This window comes from Condylura cristata, unplaced genomic scaffold (genome assembly GCF_000260355.1).
Source record: "Condylura cristata isolate star-nosed mole 26May11 unplaced genomic scaffold, ConCri1.0 scaffold00015, whole genome shotgun sequence".
NCBI lineage: Eukaryota > Metazoa > Chordata > Mammalia > Eulipotyphla > Talpidae > Condylura > Condylura cristata.
This window is the reverse complement of record NW_004567116.1, coordinates 4,071,849-4,099,709: the sequence shown is the minus strand read 5'-3', so window position 1 is coordinate 4,099,709 and position 27,861 is coordinate 4,071,849. Positions and strand designations below refer to the sequence as shown.

Genomic DNA, 27,861 nt, shown 5'->3' with positions numbered 1-27,861 from the left:
GTGGGGGTAGCACGGTGCCATGTGTCTGTAGTGTGCCCAGGAGTGGATAGATAGAGATGAGATGGGGTGCACACAGCCTCCTGGGTCTACCCACAGCCCCCCCGGGCCTCCTATGCCAGCCCCAGTTCATCTGACTGCCAGCCCCACCTCCCCAGCCACTGTGTTCCGGATGGAGGGGCAGTGGCGGGGGGCGTCTGACTCACCCCCATGTCCTGGACACCCAGCACAGGGCAACACCCCCAGTGGGGTGGGGGTGGCAGGAAATGTTTCTGGGTTCAATGGAGGCAACAATGGCTATGTGAACAGGGGCGGGGTGGGGTGCACCCCAGGAAGTCAGCTCTCTAGGAGGCCTGGGGTCAGTGCTAGGGAGGAGGAACAGAAGAGCTGCTTCAACCCGCTGGGCTCAAGGCCTCTCCTGAGTCCAGGGCAGAGTGCCCTTGGGGTCTTAGGCAGAGCCGAGCAGGGTGTTGGGGGGACGACAGGCCACTCTGGGGACCTGGCCCCACTTCTGACTCCTCAGGGCTTATGGGACTTGTGGGGGGGGGGGTGCGGGAGCAGGCGCCTGGCAGCAGAGGCTGCTGGGAAATAGCGCAGCAAGGCTTCTGATTGGCTAAAGCTCTTGGACTTTACCCTCCAGATAAGCACCTAGGAGCAGAAATCATTAACTAAATGGTTAACTTGGGGGGGGGCGCCCCACCCAGGCCGCCTGCCCTTCCTTTCCACTTTCTTCCTGCTTGCAGCCCAGCTCCCTCCCTCCTCTGGGCCTCAGTTTCCCTCACAGCCTGGGTGCTGGGCTGGCAGGGGCCTCCTGTCCCTCCTGGAAGTCTCCAGCTGTTGGATGCGGGCGGGCGACCTGGTGGCTGAGGCGGGGGCCATCCTCCGGGACCTGATGCCCATCCTCCGCCGCCCGCCAGACCGTAGCCCTGCAGGCTTCGTGCCTCCGTTTTCTCTGCTGTACAGTGGGAGTGAGGTTGCGGTCACAGCTCCGCCCTCGGGCTTCCGCGGGGAGCAGGCAAGCGTCCACAGTGCCCATGCGGTTCCCCTCCCTGCAGTCAGCCGGGCTGGCAATTGCCACCCCACGGGGCATGAACAGCCCACTGGACAGGTTCCCCGTGGGTGCTGTGCTCCCCACTTTGAGCATTTACTGGCCCATAGGGCAGGTTGGGCCTCAGGCTTGGGCGGGGGGCCCTTGGCTGGTGCTGTGTGCCGTGGCAAAGCCGCTCGCCAGCCTTCCGCCCGGCCAGGCACAGGGGGCCTCTCCAGCCCTGTGGTGTGCCCATCTCTGGCCTCCGCCCCACCCCGCACCTCAGAGATGCGGAACTTGGGCAGGGCCCAGCAGGCCAGAGGGAGGGGGCTCCACTGTCCTTTGTCTTTGCTTGCCACACCCAGACCAGGGGAGTTTGCATGTCATCTCGGGGAGTCCTGGGCTGCCAGGAAGTGTGGGTGGTGTCCCCTTGTTTCTGAGAGAGAGGTGCTGAGGCAGGACAGGAAGGTGAGGAGTCAGGCCCATTCAGGGCAGCCGCCCCAGAGCTGATGGGGTCCTGAGCAGCCCAGCACCGGTGGGGGCAGCCTGGCGTGGGGCTTTCCTTGCTTCTGAGGGTCAGGATCTGCCGCCACCGGCTGGACTATGTGGTTTTGTGCGGCCCCCTGACCTCTCTGGCCCTCAGGTCGTCAAGTTTGTGGGCTGTAAGCAGTGAGCCCCCAGAGAGCGTAGGCCTGGGGTGGGAGGGGAGCAGTCCAGAACCCTGACTGTGCTGTGACAGCAACTGCCGGCCCCCTTCCTACCCCTGTGTCCAGGCTGAACTGGCCAGAAAATCTCCCTCCATCTGACCTAGATGGACTCTCCTTGGCAGAGTCTGGGGCTCCCACCGCCCCTGGAGCCTTCCCCCACACCCCTGTGTTCATCTGTCCCTCCTGTGTTACTCCCCGTTCCTAGTCCTGCAGCTTGGAGGTGGTGGGGGGGCAGCGCTGTTGGGGACCCCGCCGTTGATGGAACAGAGGTTGCCCAGTTGGATCGGGCTCCAGCTGCAGCTGAGGAGGTGTGTGGGCCTGAGTCGTGGGCGTTTGGGTGCACATGTGTACACGTGTCTGAGGCATGTCGGGGTGCAGACACAGGAGCTCTCGTGCCTCAGGGCCTTTGCACTGGCACCCGACCACCTCCCCGGATGTGTTTCCCAGAAAGCCACGTGGCTCACCTGCCTCATACCTGAATATCTGGGCTCAGGGAGGCCCTCCTTGATCGTTTTATTTATTGATTTTTTAAAGGTTTATTTACGTTTGCATACAAGAACTGAGGCAGAGGCCAGAGGCGCGGGCAAAAGAATTCACCAGCGACAGGGTGGGGAGCAGAACAGGCAGACTGACTGAAACACACTGCTGAGGGGAGCAGCAGATGAGATGGGGGTGTCCACCACGCCATGTGGGTCCCCTCCCTGGCCAGGGATAGAACTGGTGCTGCAGTGGCTGCGGAGAGCTTCCTAGTGCTGTGCTTTAATGCTTTGAGCCACCAGGGAGGGCCCTGATCATCTTATTTAAAATGACAAATCAGCCCCTTACCAGTGGCGCAGAGGGTTAAAGCCAGCACTGCGCTCTGGCCACGGCCGCTTCAGTGCAAGTTCGATCCCCGCCCCGGAGGTGACCCACATGGCGCGGCAGACCTCTCCTGACCCGCCCGCTGCTCCCCTCAGGAGTGTACCTCATCAATCTGCCCACTTGTCTCTGGTGAATCCTCTCACTGCCCCTGCACGACCAGCCTGTACCCCAGTTCTGTATGCATAAATAAATACACCTAAAAAAAAGGAAAAGGCAAGCTTAAATATGAATCCTTTATAAAAATAAATTACAATTCATCCCCCAGTCCTCTGGCACCCCACCCAAGCCCACCCCTCTTTTTCTTCTCCAAAGTATTTGTGACCTTCCAGAATGGTTGGGTGTTTCCCAACCCTTTTGCCGTCGAGTCTGCTCCCCCGAATGTCGGCTCCTGCTGGGCAGGAGGGTGCCTGGTGGGTTTATTGCTGGATCCCTGGGGCCTCACGCTGTGTCTGAGATGTAGTCGTTGCTCAATGAAAAATCGACAGACTGAAGGAGCCGCAGGTGGGGAGCACGCCGGTGTGTCAGTGCGGGAACGCACACTGTGGGCGCCTGAGTTTGTGGGTGCCCACCCGTGTGTCGGCGGATGGGTGCCGGGGTGTCCCCTCATCTGCATGTGCGCGGCCTGGCTGGTGGCAGAGGTGACCCAGGTGGACACCTGCCCTTGTCCCGACTTTGCCCATCCTGGTCCCTGTGGGTAGAGACTTGGGAATGCCAGGGAGGAGCTGACTTTTGTGGAGTCTGGGCTGGGGAACCCCGCCCCCCACACACACACCAAGCAAAGAGGACCTCCCTGGGGCCCAATGAGCATGTCAGTTCTTTCGCGCCTAACTTGGGAGCGCTCGAAACTGGCAGTTCAGCCTTCGAGTGTCCACGTGGGGCTTTGGGAACCCCATGTTGGGAAGACGAAGCACGTTCCAGGACAGCTGAAGACCCTGGAGGAGATGAGTCCATGCTGGCAGGAGGCCAGGCTTGGCTTCATTTTGTCAAGAAATTGAGAGGGAACAAAAACCACTCTGGCTTTGACCTGTGAACTTGATGGGCAGTGACTCAAGAGCCGCATCCTTGTCAGCTGAGCCAACTCTAACTGGGAATTGGTGCAGAGATGTAAGAGTTGCTTGCAAAAGCAAGCATCTGCTCTGAAGGCATTTTCAGCAAGGAGACTCTAGCCACAAGTTAAAGCCTGAGGCAGGGACAACTAACAGTGATATGAATCACAGATCATATTAGTAAAGATAGAAAATCCAAACCAAAGGAGGTGAAAGCCCACTGTGCCCCATCCTAGAGCGAACTACTTTGGAGCTTGCTGATTAGCCCTGTAATATGGGGGTGCCCTGTGACTGAGGTGATGGAGGGGCTGCTGGGCCATCATATCCAAAGGTTGACTCACTAGAGGATGTCTGGAGCTGAGGCCTGGAGGCTAGACTGTTGTGCATGTGTCAGTAAGCTCGTCGTGTTCCAGAGAGACTCGGGAGAGGGTTTGGAGGCCTCGGAGCAGGGATGCAATTAGGTGGCAAGGCACTGGTAGAGGCTTGGGGGCAAGTGGGAATCCCCAGAGAGACAGAAACAGAGCAGTTAACACTGGTTGAGGGGTGGCCACCCAGGCCAGGTGCTTCCCCACCACCCACTGAAGACACAGTCACCCAAAGTGCAGGGATTTCTGCTCTACTTGATAGGGAAGGAAGCTGGGATGCAGCGAGGTAAGGTCACTTGCAGACAGCCATGTAGCAGCGAAACAGCCAGACCTCTCTGACCTCAGGAGTCTCGTAGGGCCTCATGGGGGTTCTAAGGTAGACAGTCCCCTGACCACACCTGCCTCAAACCAGGGCACCCCTCAGATTCAGATGCCTAGGATGGACACTCAAGGGAGCCGGGGGACAGGCTTGGGCCCCAAGTCCTGTCCGCCCCAGGTTCAGATCAGCTAGCCCTGGCCAACCTCCTGACGCCTTGGCCTGCCCTACCGGTGGCCACGTGGCCGACGGGATTTCCGCCATGTTTGGGGCATGAATTGACAAGTGCCCCATTGACGGGCAGGGGGGGTGTGGGCAGGGCACAAGCCTCCCACTGTGCTGCGTCCCCACCCTCCCCCGTTCTCCAGGACAATGACCGAGACTCAGCCAGTGGCCACAGCTGGTGGGGAGGAGGGTGCGTGAGCACAGGGAGGGGGATGGGAGGAGCCACCTGGGCCCCCCACGCCCTCACCCCACACCTGGCCTGTGTCCCCTGGGCTCCTGTCTTCCCAGCAGGGTGGCCTTAACAGGAGAAGTGGGAGGGGCGGCTCCATCCTCCCCACAGCCTAGATCCAGCCGTCTGGGAAGGGGCAGGGTCTGGCTGCTGTTGGAAGACAGGTACGAGAGGGTCTAGCTCATGAGGGGCAGGGGCAGCTTAGCAGGGTGGGGCAGCACCCGGGGGGCCGTCAACCCAGACTCCAGCTGGCCTGGCGGCGTCCCCGACAGGCCTCGCTCCGGTGCCTGCTCGGCCCACGCCCTCCATGAACATTGATCGCAGGCCGACTGTATGCTCGGATGCATACAGAGGAACAGAGCCGGGCAGGGCTGAGGGCCCAGCTCCCGCACTGATGGCTCCTGGCTCCGCCCTTACCCCTCCTGAGTCTCAGCTTCCTTGCCTGTAAAGTGGGGGCAAGAAACCCACCTGCCCTGTCCGGCTGTCCCACTGTTGGATGAATATGGGCGCGGGGCGCAGTGACGGCCCAGTGTGGTGAGGGACGGGCTGCGGACAGCCCCAAGAGCCCACGAGTCCTGTGCTAGGAGAGTAAGGAGCATGCAGAGAGGGGGGATTCTGGCAGAGGAAGGGGGTACCTCTCGAGAGGATGGGCTGTCCGAGGGGGACTCCCACTCCTGCCCAGACCTACAGCATGAGCAGGAGCTGTCTTCCTCCTGCGGAGGGAGGAGCCGGTGCAAGGACCCTGGCGTGCGGGGCTGTGGGTCTCAGGCTGGCCTTGGAGCGCAGTGGGGGGGAGCTGGGGCGCCGTGGAGGTAGTGCCGGCAGTGAGGGGCTGTTGGAGGATCCTGTGAAAGGACGGGGTGCTCTTTTCTGCCTGGGGATGTTGGTCTTGAGGGCCAGCGTGAGACAGGCTCCACTCCCGACCTGGTGGGCATGAACCAGTGATGCTGCAGGCTCCTTGGGGAGCAGTGGGGGAAGAGGGCACCCCCAGAGTGGTGCCCAGAGGGCCCTGCCTTCCTCCTGAGTTCCCCAGGGGCTCTTCTCCTCTCAGGAATCCCTGGGCTCTCAAAGCCTCGCTCCCACCCTCTCTCCTGGAGCGCTTGCTTAGAAATCTCTGCGGCTGTTTGCGGGGCACCTGGGGGTGGCCGTGCCCTCAAGATTGCCAGCCGCCAGGGCTCCCAGAGAAGCAGAGGCAGGGTCAGTGCTCCTTAGGAGGCCTGCTGTGCCCCTCACCTCCAACTCCCCCCACCATGGCCCCACCCCCACCCTGTCCTGTGGCTCCCTCCTCCCTCCTCCACCTCCGTTCTCCCGGCCCCTGGCACCGAGGGCCTCTCCTCCCCCTACCACATCTGGTTCTCATTAGGGTCTCCCAGGATGCCTCTGCTGAGGCCCCAACCCCCGGGGAGGTGGGCAGGAGGATTAGGGGTGATTAGGAGAGCTCCTGGCCAGGGTGGAGGAGGAGAAGGAGGAGAAGGAGGAGGAAGAGGAGGAGGAGGAAGGGCGGAGGGCTGGAGCCGTCCTGTTATAAATAGCAACACCAGGAACCATCACCCCATCATTCACTGTAGATTCCAAGTTCAGTCTCAAAGACCTGCAACTTCAGCAGCCAGGCTGGGAGTGACGCTCCAGTACCCCCTCCTCGAACTTGGTCCTCCCTCGGGACCCCAGGCCCACGGGTGGGGCAGCCCACTCCCAAGTGGGAGTCCCAGCAGCCATCTCCCCACCACAGCTCTCTGGGCTGTCTGGAGCAGAGGCTTGATCTCTTGGGACAGGGGGGTGACCTTAGTGAGGCCATGTGTCCTGGGTGACTGGGAGGGAAAGCCAGGGACAGTGTCAGCACAGGGACAGTGTCAGGCAGGCAGGCGCTCAGGCAGGTCCCTGCGCGCTCCAGGTTGGGAGGATTAAGTAGCGTCGTGGCCATAAACGCCGAGGCGGCGTGCCTCACTAAATGGGCGCTCACTAAATGGGCCCTTGGTTTAATTGGGGTAGGAGCTGGAGTGGAGATGGGTACCCTGGGACCCCGGGCATGCGGCGTGTCATGCCTGGCTTGAGAAACTCCTCTTGTCCCGGCCGCCCAGGGCCCTGTGGGGCTCCGTGGGTGCCCCGCCGGGTGAGCTGGGTGGGGGCCGGCAGGAGGGCTGTCGCTGGCAGCGCGTGACTCCCAGGAGGGCTTAGCCACACACTAATCACCTAAGCGGTGCTCAGCATTCTTGAAATGCCGGCCAGGGCCAGAGGGGCCTGGGTTGGGGGCTCCTGGGGACCCCAGGCTCCAGGACTGGCAAGTGAGGGCTGCCGCTCCGTTCGCTGGGCTTGATGCTGCTTATGCCCGAAAACCACCCTGTGAAGTGTTAGCCGTTCATGTTCCCATTTTACTAATGAGGCGACTGGGGCTCAGAGAGGGTAAGTGACCTGTCCAGGGTCACACAGCAGGCGCGCCCCAGCCAGGATTTGTTCCGGGCCCAGTCTGAGCTCTGTTTCTGGGGCTCACCAAAGGAGGTGCAGGCCCCCAGATTTGCAGTTCCAGGAGTCTGCGGAGGGGTGCTTCCTGCCTCAGTGGGGCTAGCCAGTCTAGGGCAGCGGTGGGGGTGGGGCCGTCTCCTATTATCGGGGTTGACGCATCTCTCACGTCAGCCCCCTTATCACCCCACCCTCTGGCTCCCCCCGACAAGGTGACCCGGGGAGGGGAAAGGCCAGCACCTCCCTGTCTCCTCCCCTGTCGAAGCACCAGCGTGCTGGGTACTTTGCTGGGAGATGGTTGGGGCTGGGGCCAACTGGGAGGGCCAGGAGAGGGCGGCGGCGGAGGAGTGGAGCTGCGGCCGTCCTCGCCTGCTGCGGCCAGGACTAGCCCTCCGCTCTCCGGGCCTCATTCCTCCTCGGGAAAGCTGTGCTGAGCACCCCATCCCCTGCTGTGGAGGCGAAGGGGGGACTGTCTGCACACCCCTGATGCTCCCTCTCTGTCTGCAGCTGGGGCCTGGGTACAGAAGGTTCCTCCAGGCCCCCGAGCCCCCGGGATGCGTGTGCTCCCATGAGCCACCTGGGTCCCCCAGGGCAGGCGAGTCGTGGGGTCTGGGTCCAAGTCACGGGGTGACGGGCAGCCACAGCGCTCTCCACTCAACAACATGCCTTGGTTGCACCTCACAGCACCTCAAAGAGATATGTTCATGTCAAGAAGCCAAAAGGGGGTACCGAGGTGCAGTAGGGTACTATCTGTGCCAGATCTGCACTCTGGCCCCCTCCCCTTGGGGACTGGGCTGGGGGATCACCCTCAGTGTTCCTGGACGTGGTCAGTGTGGACGCTGAAGTCTCCCTCCCCCTGCGGTCCCCCCCCAAGGCCTCCCCTGGGGGCATATGTTTGGGAGGGCCTGGTCTTGGGGGGATGGAGGGGTGGAGGCCTGAGCCACGGCCTGAGGCCTAGGAGTCCAGGAGAGCGGCCCCCCTCAAGCTGAGGTTCCTTGCCCCGCAGGCCACGACATCAACGGGGCCCTGGAGCCTTCCAGCATAGACACCAGCATTCTGGAGGAGTACATCAGCAAGGAAGATGCCTCGGACCTGTGAGTGCCCCCAGGAGGCCTCCCCCAGCCCCTGGCTCCACCTCCCACCTGGGGGGGCATGGCCCCACTTCTGAAAGCGGCTCCCCTCCCTGGGCAGCCCACCCATTGCTGCCCCACCCTGCTGGCGGGTGGGGGCGGGAGGCTGGGGTCCTGGCTGAGCCTCCTCCCTTCTCCACAGCTGCTTCCCTGACATCTCTGCTCCAGCCAGTGCGGCCTCCTACCCCCACGGGCAGCCAGCGATCCCCGGCTCCAGTGGGGTCCACCACCTGAGCCCCCCTGGGGGTGGACCCTCCCCGGGGCACCATGGTCCCCTCCCACCCCCGAGCTACAGCGCCCCGCTCAACTGCAACAACAACAATGGCATGGGTGCCATGCCCAAGCCCTTCCTGGGGGGTGCAGGGCCCCCCATCAAGGCGGAGCCCAAGGCTCCCTATGCCCCAGGGTGAGTGAGGGCCGGGGGGTGTGGGATGGCGGTGGGAACAGGGCCTGGGGCAGGCAGGGTGTGGGGGGCAGGAGCGCGGGCCTGGGGCTGGCTGAGGCCTGGCAGTGGGATGGACGGCCAGGTGCCAGGGCGGCCTGGGTGGGGTGAGGACGGGGCCAGACTAGGGCCCAGCTAGACTGAGGCCGTGGACAGCCACCCAGGGTTCCGAGAGTGCTAGGAAAATCCACATGTTGTGTGGAGAGTGGACAGGAGGGGGCTGTTTACCTGCACGGAACACCTGCACACAGGTGAGCGCACACTGGGCCGCACATCGGCTCCCGGTGCCATCCCAGCTGCTCCAGCCGCTCCTCACCGAGGCCACAGGAGCGGGCTGCAGTGTCCTGACTCAAGGGCTCAGCATGGGCCCGGCTGTCACCAAAGATTGGGGTGCCAGCAGCCCAGCCCGACGCCAGGGCCACTCGCAGACACGGGGTCAGGGGGAGAGGCAAGGAGCGAGGACGGTGGTCTGCTAGGGTCTACGGAGGGGCTCGGAGAAAGTCCTGGGCCCACCAGCCTGGGGCGGGAGCTCGGGACCCTATCTCAGGGTGTAAGGACAGCGGGGCGTGACACTGTTCAGAGAGTCCGGCTTCATCTTGGCCCCGCTCCCCAGACTTCTGCCTCAGCAACCCACAACCTGCCGGGCCTCAGCCTCTGGCAAGTCAAGTGGCCTACCAGGGAGGGCAGCAGAGTCAGCTTGGGGTGCCGGGGGGCCTCGCTGCAGGAGGCAGAAGGCCTGCTGGGGGAGAGGGGCCGTCCCTAAGCCCCTCACAGGGGCAAGGAGGTGGAAGTCGCGGAAGGTCGGGACACGTAGGCGCCTGCCACGGCCCCTGCTGTTCAACATGCCGCGTCAGCCGTCCCCCGTGACCCACCCCTGGGCCCCAAAACAGCCTTTGAGGAGAGCTCTGCCACCCCTCACACAAGATTTGATGGACATGCAGAGACCATTTCTCAGAGAGATTGAGACGGTCCCATGGGGTCGCTGGCCTGGTGAGCTGCTGTCCTCACCAGATCCCGTTCGGGGGTACAGCCCCGGTCATCGCTCCCTGGGCGGATGCTGCCATCTAGTTGGGCGGGAATTTATTAATCAGTAACCCCCAGAGTCAAAGAATCACGAGGAGGAGTGAGGAGTTAGGAGGAAAGAACACAAGGTCCTGTGGATTGTGGGGATCGGAAGGTGTGAACGACCTTGTCCCTCTGGGGAGCCCAAGATCACTGGGGGGGGAAGTACAGGGAGCAGGAGGAACCGGAGAGACCAGGTGGCCCTGGGGGCTGGCGGCCGGGCAGGGTGGGGCCCCAGCGCTTCTCCCGACTCCTGCGGGATTAGGGGGTGCTGGTCTGGAGAGCCGGGGGTCTCCGGACCTGGCGCGGGTCCACGCCGGTCAGCAGCCTGAGCACGGCGGGAGGCCGTCTCTCCAGAGGTGGGGACCCGACAGCCGCCCAGCAGGACCGCGTGTGGCCGTGGCCTCCCTCTCTCTGGCCAGCGCAGGCTTCACGCAGGACGTGTTGACCTCTCGGGGCTGCGTTTGTTCTTTCCCCGAACCACTGATAAAACAAAACCTGCAAGAAGAAAATAAACCCAGGCTTGGTGCAGCTGGCTCCCTGCCCAGCCCACACCTGCCCCTGGCGGGCAGCCCCTGGCGACCCGCGGAGGTGCCCCAGGCCCGGCCTCCCGGAGCCCTGCGTCTCCAGGAAGTGGGGCTCTGGTGGGTGCGGGCGGGAGGGCCGGGCCCATGGTGCGGGGAGGGAGCTTAGAGCCCAGCCCCATCGCCAGGGACAGTGCCCACTGATTCCAAATGCCCGGCTGGTCTGAGGGGACGCCGGGCAGGCCCCCGGCCCACAGTGCAGGCCCAGCCCTGCCAGGCACCCCAAGGTGGCGGGTTGGGGCGGCGCTCGGCTGCCCACCCACTAGCTCTTCCCCCTGCTCCGCAGCACGCTCCCGGACTCTCCCCCAGACTCGGGCTCCGAGGCCTACTCCCCCCAGCAGGTGAATGGTGAGTCCAGTGGGCACCGCCCTCCCCCTCCGGGGTTTGGGCAAGTGGTTGGGGCGGCCTTATCGGGGAGGGAGGGGACAAGGGAGGGAGGGGGCCAGCGGCCGCCCTACAGGCCTAGATTATCGCTGGTCAAATACTCCCCGGCGCTGGCTATTGTTTTCCCCACGGGTGGGTGGGGAGCCCGGCTCTGCTGTGAGCAAGTGTCCCTGCTGGTGATGCCACCCGCCTGCCGCCTGCGCCATCATGGACGCGCCCTTTGGTAAGTGGACGGCGGGGACAGGGAAGGCCCGGGCTGCAGCCTGAGCGCAAGCCTGGCCCGCCAGCCACACCGTCTCACCTTGGGTGGTGCTGGGGTGCAGCGGCCCCCAGGTGGCCAGGAGCAGAAGGATCACAGGCAGCCAGCTCCCCACAGCCCAGAGAGGGGTCAAGAGTTCTGTTTATCTTACCCAAAACATGTCTGGAATGCCTCCCCGGCAACAAAGGGAGGGGCTGGCCCTGGGAGCCCGGTGGAGGGGCTGCTGGGGGGAGGGAGAAGCCCCCACCCCCACAGGACCGGGGTCCTGGGAGGCTCCTTCCCAAGCTCCGAAGGAGGCCAGGGCTGAGAGGAAGGAACTGGGGGACTGGGATGCATGGCCCCGCAGGGGCGTTGCTGGCCAGGATGGGGTGGGAAGCTGCTGGCCCTGGCCTGGGTCTCACCGCAGGCCATCCAGTCCCCCTTCCACGTCCAGTCCCCTTCCACGTGGGGCGGTGGCAAGGCTGCTTCCCAGCTTGGCTCAGGAGGGGGTGGGGATCAGGACGTCCGGCCTCGGGGAGACCCGGTGCCCGGGACCCTGAGTGAGGTAGGACTCCGACACCCACCCTCTCTCCCACAGACCCCCATCTCCTGCGCACCATAACCCCGGAGACCCTCTGCCATGTAGGAGTGTCCTCGCGCCTGGAGCACCCGCCCCCACCTCCAGCCCACCTGCCGGGGCCCCCGCCGCCCCCGCCTCACTACCCGGTCCTGCAGCGGGACCTGTACATGAAGGCCGAGCCCCCGATGCCCCCCTACGCTGCCATGGGGCCGGGGCTGGTGCCCACCGAGCTGCACCACACCCAGCAGTCCCAGATGTTGCACCAGCTGCTGCAGCAGCATGGCGCAGAGTAAGGCGTGGGCATACCCCCGCCAGGGGAGGGGTGGGGGCGGCAGCAGGCGGGGCAGAGATGGAGGGGTGATGGCGATGAGCCCAGGAAGGGCAGCAGCACTGACCCCAGGCGACGGGGTCACCAGTCGCGTGTCACTGAGGGGGTGGCGGCCGCCATCAGAGGCCCACGCCACCTTGCTGGGGGGGGGCACCTCTGGGGCACAGACAGGTCAATGGGCCAGTCCAGGTGGTGACCCGGAAGGGGCAGAGCCTGACATGACCCAGGGCTATGTTTCCACCCAGATGTCGCCTCGGTTATTTTAGTTGTTCTACATGCACAAGAGCTTTCTTGCCCTTTTTTTTTTCTTTTCAAGATATTTATTTATTTTTTTCATAGAAGAGGTGGGCTGTAGGTCAAAGGTGCAGGGGGAGGGGGTGAGAGTCTTCCCCAGACATTGTAGGGAGCAGAACAGGTGGGCTGACTGAAACTGCTGAGGGGAGCAGCAGGGAGACAGGAGGGGTCTGCTGTGCCCTGTGGGTCAGCTCCGGGCCGGGGATCGAACTCAGGCCTTAGCGGGGACCGAACTCAGGCCTTAGCGGGGACAGCGCTGAGACTGAACCCCGAGGCCACCTAGAAGGCCCCTCCCTGCCTCACAAACGCTTTCTCTTGAGGAAAGATTCCGCTGCCCGAACTTTCTGTGAGCCAGAGGGGTGGGGTGCTCTGCAGACTCCCAACTCTTCAGCCTCCAACCTCCGGAAGCTCCTTCCCAGCCTCTGGCCGGGGGCTGCCTTCAGGTCCTCACTCTAGAGGTGACACCAAAGGGAAGGGAATGACTTACCCGTCTGACAAATCATTCTAAGCGTCGAGCTTGCTGCTTGGTGTGGGGCAGGCAACGAGCCAGGTGTGTCTCCTGTCCTCCTGGGCCCCACGGTCTGGGCGCAGCGGGACGTTACAGAGCCCGGGAACACGCAGCAATGGGAGCACACGGTGTGGACTTCCTGCAGGAGGTGTCCCCTGGGCGAGGGGAGGCAGTGGGAGGGGCTCAGGGAGAGCCGACCCCCACGGTGTGTACCTCTACCCCCCAGGCTTCCCACACACCCCTCCAAGAAGAGGAAGCACTCTGAATCACCCCCCAGTACCCTCAATGCCCAGATGCTGAATGGAATGATCAAGCAGGAGCCTGGGACCGTGTCGGCTCTGCCCCCGCACCCTGCTCGAGCTCCATCCCCACCCTGGCCGCCCCAGGGCCCGCTGTCCCCGGGCCCCGGCTCCTTGCCCCTCAGCATCGCCCGGGTGCAGACGCCGCCTTGGCACCCACCAGGCGCACCCTCACCAGGTACATGGCCCGCCCGCCCCCAAGGGGTTGGCATCGGGCACTGGGCCCAGCGCCCACAGGGGTGTTCCCTCGCCCCCAGGTCTCCTGCAGGACAGCGATAGCCTCAGCGGTTCCTACCTGGACCCCAACTACCAGTCCATCAAGTGGCAGCCGCATCAGCAGAACAAGTGGGCGACCCTGTATGATGCCAACTGCAAGGAGCTGTGAGTGATGAGGCCCTGCCCTCACCCCCATCCTCAGACCCCAGCAGGGGTCAGGTCCTTGCACAGGGCCCGGGAGCACCTGGCCCAAGAGGGTCCCGGATGGCAGAAGAGCCAACAGGCCCCCAACAGAGTTGGGGCTGGCACTCAGTTTCCTGTACCAGGGCCTGCCCGAGGCCTACTTAAGAGGGGTCCTGGGGGGCAGGCAGGTAGTGGGTAGGTCCATGTCTTCTGGCTCCTCCTTTCTCCACCTCTCCCTCTCCTCCTGCATTCCAGGAAGGGAAGCAGGAAGCTAAAACTCGGCAGAGCACTTCCACTGCCCCTCCCTGGAGGGGAGAACTTGGGGTGTTGGGGGAGGCCTGGGGCAGAGGCTGCCCCACCATTCCTAGCTCCCCCTCAGCACCCACCCTTGCGTACCAGGAACACCTGGCCCACCACCCTGGCCCTCCCAGGGGATGGTGGGGGGGGGGGTCTGAGAGCAGGGCTCCCCTCCCCTCACTTTGGACAGTGTGAGGCCTGGACAGGTAGCTGAGGCCAACCTCCTGGAGCTGGGCACGCCAGGCTTTGGGGCACTCTTAGCCAGAGCCCTAAGAGCGAGAGGCGCCAGCTGCCGTGGGGGCTGAAGCACCCCTCTGAAGCCCTGCCATGGTGGAGTTTCCCTTCTCCAGCGCCAGAAGAGTGACCCCCCCTTGCTCCCCCACTTCTCAGGCCAACCCTGATAGGAAGCTGCCTGCAAGGCCCCTGAAGGCCCAGAAACTTCCTGGGTGTTCCCCTGGGCAGGCAGGTGGGTGGAGCTCGGTGAGGCAGAAGGCGTGAGCCCAGGGCCTTCCCGTAGCAGTAGACCAGGCCCAGGCTTCTTCCCGCAAATTGCAAACATTTCTCCTGCCCGGCTCCCGCCAGCCAGGCCCCAGGCGGAGGGCCCTGCCTGTACCTGGGCCTGGCGAGGTGGGCCAGCAATTGCCTCGTTCCTCCCACCTGGAGGTCCCCCAAAGGGTCCAGACTTGAACACTTTCCCAGCGCCAGATGGGTCAACGAAGCCGAGTCCAGGCTGCTCAGAGAGCCCCTCTCCCACCCAGGAGGATGGAGGGGGTCACTCTGGGGATGTCTGGGGGCTTGAGCAACACCGTGGGCAGGGGCTGGGCTGGCAGCAGAGCCGGCGCCTGGTTCCACCGTTTCCATGGCAACCGGCTGTCAGGCGGCAGTGAGGCTCTGCAGACGCATCCCCTCTCACCCCATGTCCTGCGAGGGAGGGGGCTTCAGGCAGCCTCCTGGGAAGGAGCCAAGTCTGGTGAGGGGCTGTCAACCCCCTTGTCTCTCCCGTCTAGTGGGCCCCAAGGGTCTTGCCCTGCTCCCCCATCAGCAGGGCCCGGGGTGGCCCCTGGCATGCAGAGGAAGCAGGTGTTGACAGACCCGAGCTCAAAGCCTCTCAGGGACTCAGTTTCCGTCTCTGAGAAGTGGGGACTGCTCCACGAATGGTTGGAATATGGGGGTTCTGGAAAAGGGAATTGCTTTGGACCGCAGGCCTGTGGGAGGGCTGGGGCACCCCAGGCCCCTCTCGGGGGCCTCGTGTGAGTGCCTTCCCCTGCCCCCAGGCCCATGCTCACCTACCGCGTGGACGCTGACAAAGGTTTCAACTTCTCGGTGGGTGACGACGCCTTCGTGTGCCAGAAGAAGAACCACTTCCAGGTGACGGTGTACGTCGGCATGCTGGGCGAGCCCAAGTATGTCAAGACGCCCGAAGGCCTCAAGCCCCTCGAGTGCTTCTACCTGAAGCTGCATGGAGTGAAGGCAGGTTTGGGGCTCGGGGGCGGGGCAACTGGGCCGGGAAGACTTGGGGCAGGGAAAGACTCTGAAGTGGAGTGAGTGTGAGGAAACTCCTCAGGACTAAGTCCAGCTTGGGCTGCCCCTTCCTCCCAGCGCCCACCCCTAAAATGTCCTGCTCCTCAGGGCCCTCCTCTCCTCTGCTCCCTGTTTCCTTCGCCTCCCTGGGACCCACCCCAAGTCTGCCTCCCCAGCCAAGACCCCTCTCCCCACCCCTCTGTCAACTGCGTCAGCTCCACACTCCACACTGAACTCTCCTCGGCCTCCTCCACAGAAATGGGGGCGCCCGGCGCTGGTCACCCAAGCTCTAACTCCAGGGCCCAGTCTCACCTCACATGCACTGGGCCCTGCTCTTCTTCCAGGCTTCCAGGTGCCCTCCTCTCCTCCCCTCTGCCTCTCCCCGCCCAGGCCACTGCCCTCCTAGTCTGAATATCCACAGGACTTCCGCCCTAGGGGCCTGCTGGCCTAGTGTACTGAGCTTCAGGGCCCTGAAGGCTGGGGAGTGCCGGGGTGGGGGGTCTGGGGGGGCGTGGCGGGGGGGGGGTGGGGGGAGGGGTGGGGGGTGAAGAGAGGGGTATGGGTATGAGTATTTGTGGGGTGTATGCTTAGAGGAGGGGGGAGGATGTGGGTGCTGGGGGAGAGGTGGGGAGGGTGACCATGGGGGCTCACGCAGAGGTGGGGTGGTGTGGAGGTGAGGCCAAGAGTCCTTCCTCATGAGCTGTAGCTGGGCCGGGCCTAGCCTGAGGCTGGAGGAGGGCAGGACGGCAGAGCCTGAGGTCGACGGGCTCTGCTTCTCCCGCAGCTGGAGGCCCTGAACCAGTCCATCAACATTGAGCAGTCGCAGTCAGACAGAAGCAAGCGGCCCTTCAACCCCGTCACGTGAGTGCCTGATCACCGCCCCCCTTGGGACCCAGAGGGCTGGTCGGGGCACCGAGCAGGGCCCGGCAGGGTCACTTACCACACACTCCGGTGCTGGGCATCCCCCGTGGCCAGGCTCCCCACAGCCCAACTCCCTGTCCCCTGCCCCTTCCTCCCCTGCCCCCGCCCCCCCCTTTGCTCCCCTGTTCCCCAGTACCCACCCTCTCCTCCACAGGGTCAACCTGCCGCCTGAGCAGGTCACAAAGGTGACCGTGGGGAGGCTGCACTTCAGCGAGACCACCGCCAACAACATGCGCAAGAAGGGCAAGCCCAACCCTGACCAGAGGTGAGCAGGCTGGACCCCGCCGGTGCCCCTGTTTCAGAGCAGGGGGGCGGGAGGGTGTCACAGACAGGCCCATTTTACAGATGAGGGACCTGAGGCTCAGAGCCTGCAGGGGAGCGCGGAAGAGGGGCTTCCGGATGGAGGGACACCCCTCTTCTGGATGGAGGGACAGTTCTAAGGCACAGCCTCTGGGCCCTGGGAGCATCTGCCCCCTGCTGGCCACTCGGGTCCCTCCCCTGCGGGAGGGGTGTTAATGCCACTGGCTGAGTCCCTGGCGCCGGGGGAGGATTGATTGAGTGGGCAGTTCTGTGCTCTGGACACCTGACCTGGGAGGGGGCCAGGGCAGGAGCGGGTGGGGCGGGGTCCTGGGTGGCTCCAAGACCCTTGTTGCCCCAGGTACTTCATGCTGGTGGTGGCCCTCCAGGCCCATGCCCAGAACCAGAACTACACGCTGGCCGCCCAGATCTCCGAGCGCATCATCGTGCGGGTGAGGGCCCCAGAGCTGGGAGCAACAGCCCCCAGGAGCAGTACTGGGGTACTGGGGTACTGAATGTGGATCCTGTGGGACACTGGCTGCGTGGCCTTGAGTAAGGCTCGCAGCCTCTCTGGGCCTCAGAGCCCTTCACAGTAAAGCAGAGCGGACAAGTCCTGGTGGTTTTCTCAGGCCCTACAGGAGCCTGCAAGTTGCCACAGTGGACGGGGCAGTGTAAGTTGGGGTGGGGTGGAGTGATGTTAAGTGAAGGTGGGGTAAAGAAGCCTGGTTGGAGATGGAAGGGTGCCTGCTGTGGCAGGGTCTCCCCTTTTCGGGCCGTACAGGGCCCCACCCCCAGGACTGATCCCACCCCTAATCGTGCCAGGCCTCCAATCCCGGCCAGTTTGAGAGTGACAGCGACGTGCTGTGGCAGCGGGCTCAGGTGCCCGACACCGTCTTCCACCATGGCCGTGTGGGTATCAATACCGACCGGCCGGATGAGGCTCTGGTGGTGCACGGCAATGTCAAGGTCATGGGCTCGCTCATGCACCCTTCGGACCTGCGGGCCAAGGAGCACGTGCAAGAGGTGGGAGGGGGGCTGGTGGGGTGGGCGAGCTGGCCTGCGGGCGGGGCTTTGCGGGGGTGGGGCTTTGCGAGGGGGCGGGGCTTTGCAAGGGGTGGGGCTTTGCAAGGGGCGGAGCCGACGTGGGGCGGGACTTTGCGAGGGGAGGGGCTTGAAATTGGGCGGGGCTTGTGAGGGGCGGGCTTCAGGGAAGGAGGAGGCAATCTGGGTCTCTGGACCAATTCATCCCGTGGCAGGGTTTCCCCCTCCACACTGCAGCCTCTGGGGTCCCGCCCTCCTGGGCTCCTGGGTCGACTGTGGACGGCCCTGCTCCGACTGACCTACTCTGAGCGTGCCCCCTGCAGCAGTTCAGTCTGGGTCTTGGCTCTCCCGCAGGTGGACACCACGGAGCAGCTGAAGCGTATCTCGCGCATGAGGCTGGTGCACTACAGATACAAGCCAGAGTTTGCAGCCTGCGCGGGCATTGAGACCACGGCCCCAGAAACCGGTAGGGGCCTGCCGGCATGGGCTGGGACTTGGGGGCAGGAGCCCATAACCCCGCCCCCAGAGTCCCCTCTTTTAGCAGTCTGGCCAGGTCCCTGGAAACCCTGCTCCCAGGCGCCCCTCACCTTGATCCCCGGAATCTTGCCATCTAGAAGCTCTATACCTCAACCCCTAGAAAATCACGCACTTGCCCCCTGGCCTTCTAGAAGAACCGAGCGTTCAACCTCCTGGTTCTCTTCCCCCTTCTCCTGACTAACTCCCAGGAATCAGCCCCACCTCCCAGATGGAAACCCCACATCTTAGATCTCCCTTTACCACCCCAACTGTGGCTTGTGTCTTGGGAGAGCCCCGCCCCCCCCCCCATCCTTGTTGGAAACCAAATCTCTAGTCTCCATTGCCTCTCCCCAGTTCCCGCCCTGTGGGCAGTCCCCCCCCCCCCACACACACACACTTTTGGCTTGTCTCGCCCCAGGTGTGATCGCCCAAGAGGTGAAGGAGATCCTGCCTGAGGCGGTGAAGGACTCTGGAGATGTGACCTTTGCCAATGGGAAAACCATAGAGAACTTCCTGGTGGTAAACAAGGTCTGCAGGCTTGGGGCAATTGGAGGGACCCCAAGGGTGGAAGCGTGGGCTAAACGGAGGAGCTTCCCCTTCCCATAGAGACTGGGAGCACTGAAGTGTGGAAGGCAGGAGCAAACCAGTCTTCCCTCATGCATCCTCCAAAGCCCCCCAGAGGAAAGAGGGTTGTTCAAGGTGTGTGTGGGGGGGGGGGGCGGGTTTTGCTGCTCCATGCCATGTGCTCGAGGCATAGAGGGCCGTTTGCTCCTGCAGGAGGGTAACTGCTGAGAAGCCCCACAGAGGTTACTGCATGAACCAAGGTTTATTATGAGGGTGAAGCTAGGCGCCAGGGGGCATGGCCTCAACTCTGAGGTGCAGGCCCACCAGTTGGGAGACAGACCCTGTGAGCCGGGGATGTGGAGGCAGCCGTGGAGGCGAGGCTGGCCTGGGGAGGGAGCTGGAGGGCACCCGGGGGCGCCCGTGCCTCAACATTGTGCCCGGGCCCTCGCAGGAGCGCATCTTCATGGAGAACGTGGGTGCCGTGAAGGAGCTGTGCAAGCTGACCGACAACCTGGAGACGCGCATTGACGAGCTGGAGCGCTGGAGCCACAAGCTGGCCAAGCTGCGGCGACTGGACAGCCTCAAGTCCACCGGCAGCTCGGGCGCCTTCAGGTGGGGGCGCAGGGCGGGGGACGGCAAGCTCCCTTTCCCGGAGGCACCTCTGATCCTGGCCCTCTTGCTGCAGCCATGCCGGGAGCCAGTTCAGCCGGGCAGGCAGTGTCCCCCACAAAAAGAGGCCCCCCAAGATGGCCAGCAAGGTGAGGGTAGGCAAGGATGGGAGGCAGGTTGGGCTGGAGGGAGGCTCCTCCTCTTGGCAGCTTACGCCTCTCTGGGCTCACTTCCCTCCCCGGCTAGTCTCGGGCCCCCGGGAGGAATAATCAGACCACAGCACCCCACCTTCAGTAGAGCCCACAGTGGTGATCTCGGGACACCAAAGTCCGACTCTTCTGCTCTTCCTCTTGGCCCACAGTCATCCTCTGTGGCCCCAGACCAGGCCTGCATCAGCCAGCGCTTCCTGCAGGGGACCATCGTCGCCCTGGTGGTGGTCATGGCCTTCAGGTGACTCACACTCCACGTTCTGGGGTGCTAGCTGGGGCTCCGGCCCGGGGAGGAGCAACACTCTGACCCAGGTGGCTGGGGAGAGCCCTCTACAGGCATCACCCGGGAACCCGCCTCTGAGGCAGCTCCCCAGGGTGAGGGCGCTGGGTGGTGATGCCAGCTCTAACCGTGGCCCTCTCCTGTGGCTCCCAGCGTGGTGTCCATGTCCACCCTGTACGTGCTGAGCCTGCGCACCGAGGAGGACGTGGTAGAGACGGATGGGTATGTCCCTGGAGGCCTGGTGCCTGCTGGGCCAGGCAGGGCGCGGGCCAGGAGCCCCGGAGGCTCTCCCCTGGAGCCTCACCTCAGGCTCTCAGCCTGTGGGGGGCAGGGGCAGGTGGGGGTCTCTGGAGGGCAGGCAGCCCTGCTGAAGCTGATGCTGCTTCCTGCTCTGCCTAGCGTTCCCCCAAGGTAGCTGGGCCACTGGGTCGGGGCTGGAGTGCCCAGGGTGGGATGCGGGCAGAAAGAAGAGCCAGGCTGGGGCCCTGGGCTCTGTGTGCCCACTGTCACCCTCAGCCCCTGGGGCCACCTCTGACTGTCTTCTCTCTCTCCCCCCTTGCACCTGTCCCCTCCTTCTCCTCCTTGCTGCCCTAGCTCTTTTGCTGCGTCCACTTCCTGTCTTCTGGCCCTGCTCCGGCCCCAGGACCCTGGGGGGAGTGAGGCCATGTGCCCATGGTACGTGTTGGACAGCCCTTCCTCTGGCCTCTGCCTCTTCCTGCCTCCTTTGCGCCATCCTTGTCCACACCATCCTTGTCCACCTCCTCCTGCCCCTCGGGCTTCTCCGGGATGCCCAGGCGCCCCCTTCAGGCTGACCCAGCCCTGAGCTCAGCTCATGCTTCCCCAGCAGGTTCAGCCAGAGCTTTGGGACCACTGAGCGCCGACAGTCCCCTGGGATGGCTGGGCTGCCAGGCACACGGCCCTCTCTGCTGCTGGGTGCGTGCCTGTGGGCCTGGGGGTGGGATGCGGGACACACAGCTGTGCTCCGCCAACCCCCACCCCACCCCACTCTGACTCATGCAGCCTCTGGCTTCCTCAGTTCCCACCAGCCTGGCCCCAGGGCCAGCCCTCCGCACCTTGGACCTGTGCTTCAGCCAGTTCTGTCCCATCATCTGCTGCTCCTCGCCCACCCCCAAACCCACCACCGACCCAGGTCTTGGCACCAGCTTGCACCCTGGCCACATTCCCAGTCCCTCTACCAACCACTCAGGTATGGTTATCTTGAGGTAGGGGGCCCTAAAGGCTGATTGGTTAGTGGCTGGGTCTCCTAGGACGCAGAGTTAACTCGGGAGAGGCTGGGTTTCCCTGAGGGGACCAAGGGACGGATGGGCATCACCCAAGTCCACTGGGGACAGCTGGGCAGGAGACAGCCAGTTCTCTCGTCAGCCTGTCCTGGTTCTATCCACAGGCCCCAGCCAGATGGCCCTGCTGCCGGTCACCAACATCAGAGCCAAGTCCTGGGGCCTCTCAGCCAATGGCATTGGCCACTCCAAGCATCCAAAGAGTTTGGAGCCTGTGGCCAGCCCTGCAGTCCCCTTCCCTGGGGGTCAAGGCAAAGCCAAGAACAGCCCCAGCCTTGGTCTCCATGGCCGGACCCGCCGAGGGGTCCCTCAGCCCAGCCTGGGCCCTGCCCAGCCCACTCGGGACTGGGGCCAGCCAGGTACTGGTCCTGCCCCCTACACCTCTCAGCCCAGCCAACCACTGACCTGGGCCCATTTCAGGGCAAGGTCTGGGTACAGAACTGCCAGCCAGCAGGTGTCTATCTGCTGAGCCAGTGCAGCGGGCCTGGCACCCTTTCCTTCCGTGGCATTCGCGGCGTCAACGTGGGTAACAACCCTGGCTGATGTCAACAGCCAGTGTTGTGTGAGCATCTGCTTTGACTGTTTCCGCTCTGCTTGCAGCCCTGAGTTCTCAGAAACCTCGTGGTTAAATCAGGACTTACTGGAATGTCCAAGGGTCAGGCAGAAGCCATAGGTAGATAGTCCCATTGACATTCCTGCAAGAATGTCTTGGCCCTTGTTCCAAGACAGGCCGGGTGAAGTACTTGCCCAGGGTGGCACAGCCTGAACTGCAGCGCTGGAACTGGCCCCCAGGGTGCCAGGGTGCGCCCCAGGGTCCCCTCGAGTTTTTCAAACCTCAAGCTTCTGGATTTCACACAGCTAGAGAACCGTTACTGTGGTAGTTTTCAAACTGGGCTCCCGGCGCTGCTGTGTGGGCTGCTCGGCAGGTGAAGAGGCCAGGAGCCTTCCTGGCTTTGACTAGCAGCCCCGCGTCAGGTATCAGGCCGCCTCACCCGCCTCCACCGGATGGCTTTTGCGGTGTAAAGCGGAAAACCCCAAAACCTTAAAAAACTGGCTTGCCGTGATTGAAGTTCAAGGTGATGGGGAACCCCCAGAAAGGGTAGCTGTTCTCCAGGCAGCTGTTTCCTGAGCTGCTGCTTCGACTGTCTCATGCAGGGCACTCGGGGTAATGAAGAGACACGCCCCTGGCCCAGGAGCTCTCAGACACAGAAACACGGCAGCACGATGAGCCTGTGTGGGGATCTTAGGTAGCAGGCTGACTGGCAAGGGCGCCGGGCCAGGCTGAGGCGGGTGGTAATTGGGGAGGGCTCCCCGGAGGGGGTGGCATCAGAGCAGTCTCTGAAGGACTGTAGCTGTTTGTCTCAAAGTGGGAAAGGCCCCTTCCATCTGGTCTGTGTATGAGAACGGGTGTGTTGGGTCCAGCTGGGGTTCCTGGGTGCGGTGCCTGCGCTGTGGGACATGTGAAAATATACCAGCTCCAGCCAACGTTCAGTGGCCAGTGACCCCAGCTGCCCCTGGGGGAGGGAGGGAGGGTGCGGTCAGCAAGCCTGTAGGTTTAAGCCTCCCCTACCCAGGGTCACACTTCAGTCCCCACCCAGCCAGCGTCTGGGCAGGCCGCTCAGCGCGGGGCCTCGGCCGTGGCAGCTTATACATATCTAACCAGTGGCTCTGAGGGCCGGTGGGGCCGGGGCCCTGACCTGTGACTGCTCCCACTGTGGCTGACCTGAAAATCCCAACCTGGATGAACTGAGTCGGGACGAGATGGGCGCCAGCAGGGAGAGGCCGAAGCGCTCTCTACGCGAGCAGGGACGTGGAAGACCCGTTCTTGGGCCCAGAACTCCTGGTTCTCAGACCTCGGGTTCATGGACACTGACCAGTCTCTGGGCTTCTGGGGAAGTAGGTGGTGTGGCCCCAGCCGTTGTGGGGGACTGGAAAGAGCAACTTGAAGCTTATACTCAAGTGTGAGCGACTGACCCAAGCACAGTGAGGAGACTCGGCTGCGTCCTGCCTTGTCCCCTCCTCCCTGCCACTCAGCCTCTCTACTTGCAGACCCAGAGCCCTCCCTGACCTCCATCCAGGTGCTGGAGAACTCAATGCCCATCACCTCCCAGTACTGCGCTCCAGGGGACGCCTGCAGGTGGGCTTGGCCCAGGCAGTACAGCTGCCCAGATCTTGCTCCCTCAGGCAGCCCCTTTCCAGGCCTTGATGGGCTGTTCTAGATTGGGGCCTGAGGAGAATGGGGGGGGGGGGGTTGGTAGGGTGGCCTTTGGCTAAAGAGCCAGCTTTGTCCTTTCAGGCCTGGAAACGTCACCTACCATATCCCTGTCAGCAGCAGCACCCCACTGCACTTCAGCCTGACCCTGCAGATGAAGTGAGTACCGGCGTGGGGAGTGGGAGCTGCCCTGGGCCTAGGCACAAAGGGGGGGATGCAAATGTTGCCATCTGTTCTGTGCTTAACTGGTCTTGTGACCCTGGCAAGCTCTGGACTCCAGTTCTTCACCCAAGAGAGCTGCTGCCTCACAGGCGTGTGGGCTGGTGGCCGGGGAGGGCAGGGGGCCGCCTGCTTCCTTCGGGGAGAGCAGTGTCAGGGGCCAGGGCGGAGGCTCCGGGCCCCACTTCCCTGCTAACTGGGCCTCTCCCCAGCTCCTCGGCCCCTGTGTCTGTGGTGCTGTGCGGCGTGATGTCAGAGGCGGAGCCGTGCGAAGAGGGGGGCCATCCCCAGGGCCTCCACAACCACCAGGACACCCAGGTAGGGGTGGCTGAGAGGCTGGGGAAGGCGTGTCTGGGCCTCCTCGCCTGACACAAATGAGCCCCCAAACCAGTGAGGAGGGGAGCTAGTTTCAATGTGCAGTTACCCCATAAGAAACATACCAGGGTCTGGGCTCTCACAGTCCTGCCTCGGCTGTGACCGCCCTCACAGCTGAGGACGAAGCCTGGCCTCAGGTGTCCTGGGCAAGGAGAGCTGACCTGTGGCCTCCAGTCTGTCCTCCCCTTTGCCATCACCTGCAGCCTCCCAGTCTCACCCAAAGTCATGTCTGAGACTTGAGGACCATTTGCAGTCAGCTGGGGAAAGTAAAGGGGGCGAGTCACAGGAGTAGGGGAGCTCTGGAGGTGAAACACCGTGGAAGGGTGAATGCTGAGGTAGGAGGCAGAAACCTGGACCTTGGCTCAGGTCTGGAGGTCCCTTTATGATGGGGGGAAGATCCACATGTCGAAGACGAACCCACACTCAGGGGACCAAATGGCTGGGGCTCATCACTGCCCAGCTCCCCCTCAGCTGTGTGGCCTGCAGTTAGGAGGCTGAGCACAAACGAAGGGGAATTTCTTCTCACCCATTCTCTGTCCCAGACCTGGGCTGCACCCCACTGAGAGACAGAGGTGAAGTGGGCCCAGCATCCAGGGATGCGCATAGAGAGAAAACACTACAGAAATTAACTCTTGTAGAGGACAGCCTGGGTGAGAGCCCGAAGAGGCCAGGCAGACCTTGGGGTGCCAGAGAAAAGGAAGGCAGCCTGAGGCCTGTTGGCAGTGGAGACCAGGTTTGAACCATGTGCTCCAGAGAGGCCAAGGCTCAGCTGTACAAGTCCAGGCAGCTGGCTTCGCACCCCTTGCCAGGAAGAGCGCTGGCCAGACTGGGCCTGAACCCCACTCTGCCACACACCTGCAGGCCACTGGCGCTCCTGCTCATATGCTGACAGCACCCTCAGCGGGCTGTAGCGAGGGTGGGGCTGACAGGCGTGCCTCGAGGATTGTGGGTGAGGAAGCAGGGAGACAGTGGCCAGGGAAGGACGCTGGCACTAAGGTACCAGCAGAGGCTGCCTGCCAGTTCCTCAAAGCACACGTGCCCACTCTGGCCTCTCTAAAATGCCCTCTGCTTTTCCCTGTCATAAACCCTCCGGGAGTCACAGCTGCGTGTCTCTGGCGAGGGCTGCCACTGACCTGCCCCCTTCTCTCCAGGGCACCTCCCACCAGTGGCCAGTAACCATCCTGTCCTTCCGCGAATTCACCTACCACTTCCGAGTGGCACTGCTGGTAAGCATGGGCATCCCCTCTGCCTCCTACGGCCTCCGCTCCGACTTGTGTCTCAGTGTGGGGCTGGGGGAGGAGCAGGAACCATCTGTGGTGCTCCGGGCAGGAACGGGGCAGTGTCTGGTGCCATCGGCAGGGGCGTGCCTCCTGCCCTGCGCCACCAGAGCCACCTGACCCCTCCGCACTGCCTTCGGCCCAGGGTCAGGCCAACTGCAGCTCGGAGGCGCTGGGCCGGCCAGCCGCAGACTACTACTTCCACTTCTACCGCCTGTGTGACTGAGCTGCCCCCAGGCAGCTGTGCAGCAGGGCCCTGGGCCCCAGGAGCCACTCCACACACTGGATGCAAAGGTGTTCCACTAGAGCCCCGCCCCCAGCTCTCTCCGCTCACTGGAACTCCCTCGGAGAGACTGAGCTGGGCTCGGCCCTCCCCCTGACTGGAGAAACTGGAAGTCCTCACACTGGAGCTGCTGTTCCTGCTGGCGGCACCTACCCCCTTGGTGGAGCTGGAGAGGCCCCTCTGGGGCGGCACAGGCCCAGCTCACACCTGTCCGGCTCCTCAGTTGGAGGGCTGGATTCAGGCCCCGGAGGCAAGGAGAGGTCTGTGCGTGCAGGAGCTGCTCCTGCCCCCGAGACTGGAAGCACCCTTCATCTGGAGAGTGGACTTCAGAAATCAACAGGGGTCTTGCATTTCGCACTAAGAGACTTGGCTTGGACCCCCGTCAGTGGAGGGCAGATGCCCCCATCCTTGAAGCTGCTCCCCAGGGTGGGGTGGAGGGCAAGGTAGCAGACTTTTTTAGGGTTTGACTGTTACGTTGGACTTGGACTTCTCAGCTTTAAACGAGGCCCAGGAGGTCTCTTCCCCCTGGGAGAGCTGAGTCCGCATGAGCCCCTGGGGCAGCAGAAGCCGGCCCTCGGTGAGTTGGAGACTGACCATGTAACCAGACACCTAGTGCCTGGCTGAACCAGTAGGTGCCACTGGGCCAGGTAAGCCTCGCACCCTTGAACCTGGAGTCCCCTGGAATCCCCAGACGGTGGTGCAGTCCCACAGCTTAGGTCTGCAGAGGCTCCATGGAGGGGACCCACCATTTCCTGAGCAGAGGAGCAGGAATCCCTGCAAGGCAGGCTGGTGTCGGGGTGGCGGGTGGAGAGCTCCCGCCATTAGTGACGGAGTGATGACTAAATGCACTTGAGCCAGGGCAGGCGGGCAGGATGGAAGCCAGAGTGGCCTGGGGCTGTCACACCCAGGACAAGGCCCAACTCAGCTGACCCAGGGAGCCTGGAGCCATGCCTCCCACCTGCCCCCCCAGCAGGACTCTGGCATCCCCCCAGCTTTTGTCTGCTGGTGGCCTTGTCTCCCCAAATCAAGCTTGGACAGCCAAGCTAGAAGGGCCCTCGGCCGCTCCTGGGAGGGGAGCAGTAGGCTTGGCTTAGGGGAAGGGCAGGTCCAGTGGCCCCGCGAACCTTCCTTCGTGGCTGTCTGGGCAACCTAAAGCCACGTCCTGGCCCGCAGATGTGGAAATCACGGGGTCACGGCTGCTGTGGGTTCCAACGTGGGCAGGAACTGCCGCCCTTCTGGGCGACGCTGCCCTTTCTGGGAACCGGCCTTGCCTTGCTACCTCCCCGTCTCCACTCTGGACGGGAGGCTGTTGGGGGAGGAGCTAAATCTCGAAGGAGCCTATGAACTGCGGGTCCCCCTGCCCTGGCTCTCAAAGCACTTATCCTCAGGATAGGAACCCCAGGGGTCCCACCCCAGCCTCCTCAGTGTACCTCCACGCCCTCATCCTGACCTAGGAACTGCCTGGCCTCCCACACCGGGCAGAAGGCCGAGCCTTAGGATACTGCTTGTCCTCCTCCCGCCTGGGGACCCTCCCTAGAAGGCCTTCAACAACCTGTCCTGGCCCTTGTGATTAGGATCGTGGGGGCTTCCTCAGTGGGGAGTGAGCCCCTGGACTATGGCCCCTCAGTCTTTTACTGGAAAGTGACCCTCCCCCTCCCCCTTCCCTGGAGCCCAAGTGCACACAGCACCGCCCCAATCTAGTGAGCAGCTGGCTGTTTCCATGCCTGGGGAGGTCCTCAGTGCAGGGGCGGGGCCCAGCTGCGGCTCCAAGCTGCTCTAAGGCGTCAATCTCGGACCAAAGTTGCCTTAAGCCCGGTAAGGTCAAAGGGCTTCCAGGAAGGTGAGTGGCCCCTGCTGGAGGCAGACACGGCCCAGGCAGCCAGGGCCCAGGCAGCCGGGGCTGGTGAGTGGGTGTTTGGCTCTGGCCCCCACTCGGGGTCCAGCCACCTGTCCCTTCCTCCTCTTATCCCCTCAGCCACCGGGCTGATCTCCCCTAAGCTTCAAGCTGTACATAGGGCGTCTAGCTGCCCAGGCCCCCCCCCGCCCACATTATGTCCCCCTAAAAGCCAGCGTGTGCCTAGAGCACCCCTCACTCCCAGTTAACTCCCAGCCCTATCCCCAAGCGGTGACTCATATTTATCGTGTACCCACTCTGATGCTGAGGCGGGCGGAGGCTTGCCTGCTGCCTGCTGAACTGTTCTTTTCCTCTGAAATATACATATATAAATAAATGTATAAATACTGCTTTGTATCTGAGTCTGCCTCCCCACCTGTTCTTGAGGTTGTGATGGTGGGAGACGGAGTCGCCATGGGCCTGCACCAACTGGACTCCCGGGGGGCCCTGAGCCAGATGGACGCTTTGTCCCCGTCACCCTTCTTAGCATCATGCGAGGCTTGGGACTAGGACTCGGCAACCCCAGGCGCACCCCGCTTCCCACTGGTCTGCTGCTGCCGGCCCTGCCGG

The 27,861-nt window shown here is 63.4% G+C and overlaps 1 protein-coding gene across 1 annotated transcript; it reads left to right on the top strand.

Moving 5' to 3' along the window:
- Window positions 1-838: 838 nt before the first annotated feature.
- Window positions 839-27,636, top strand: MYRF (myelin regulatory factor). Its single transcript, XM_012725154.1, has 27 exons — window positions 839-1,012; window positions 1,668-1,686; window positions 8,237-8,324; window positions 10,735-10,796; window positions 11,669-11,939; window positions 13,007-13,257; window positions 13,337-13,460; window positions 15,050-15,245; window positions 16,081-16,157; window positions 16,372-16,482; window positions 16,876-16,966; window positions 17,337-17,537; window positions 17,910-18,021; window positions 18,490-18,599; window positions 19,087-19,247; window positions 19,321-19,393; window positions 19,606-19,694; window positions 19,887-19,955; window positions 20,328-20,408; window positions 20,581-20,666; window positions 20,770-20,940; window positions 21,139-21,390; window positions 23,081-23,168; window positions 23,328-23,402; window positions 23,675-23,780; window positions 24,989-25,063; window positions 25,260-27,636. The coding sequence occupies exons 1-27, from the start codon at window positions 839-841 to the stop codon at window positions 25,338-25,340; spliced, it is 3,294 nt and encodes a 1,097-aa protein (XP_012580608.1). The 3' UTR covers window positions 25,341-27,636.
- Window positions 27,637-27,861: the final 225 nt, after the last annotated feature.

Excerpts from the sequence above, each read along its gene's own strand:
- MYRF (XM_012725154.1), top strand. The coding sequence starts at position 839 with ATGCGGGCGGGCGACCTGGTGGCTGAGGCGGGGGCCATCCTCCGGGAC. Across the intron at positions 8,325-10,734 it reads AAGGAAGATGCCTCGGACCT|CACGCTCCCGGACTCTCCCC; the intron begins GTGAGTGCCCCC and ends CCTGCTCCGCAG. Across the intron at positions 19,956-20,327 it reads GACGTGGTAGAGACGGATGG|CTCTTTTGCTGCGTCCACTT; the intron begins GTATGTCCCTGG and ends TTGCTGCCCTAG.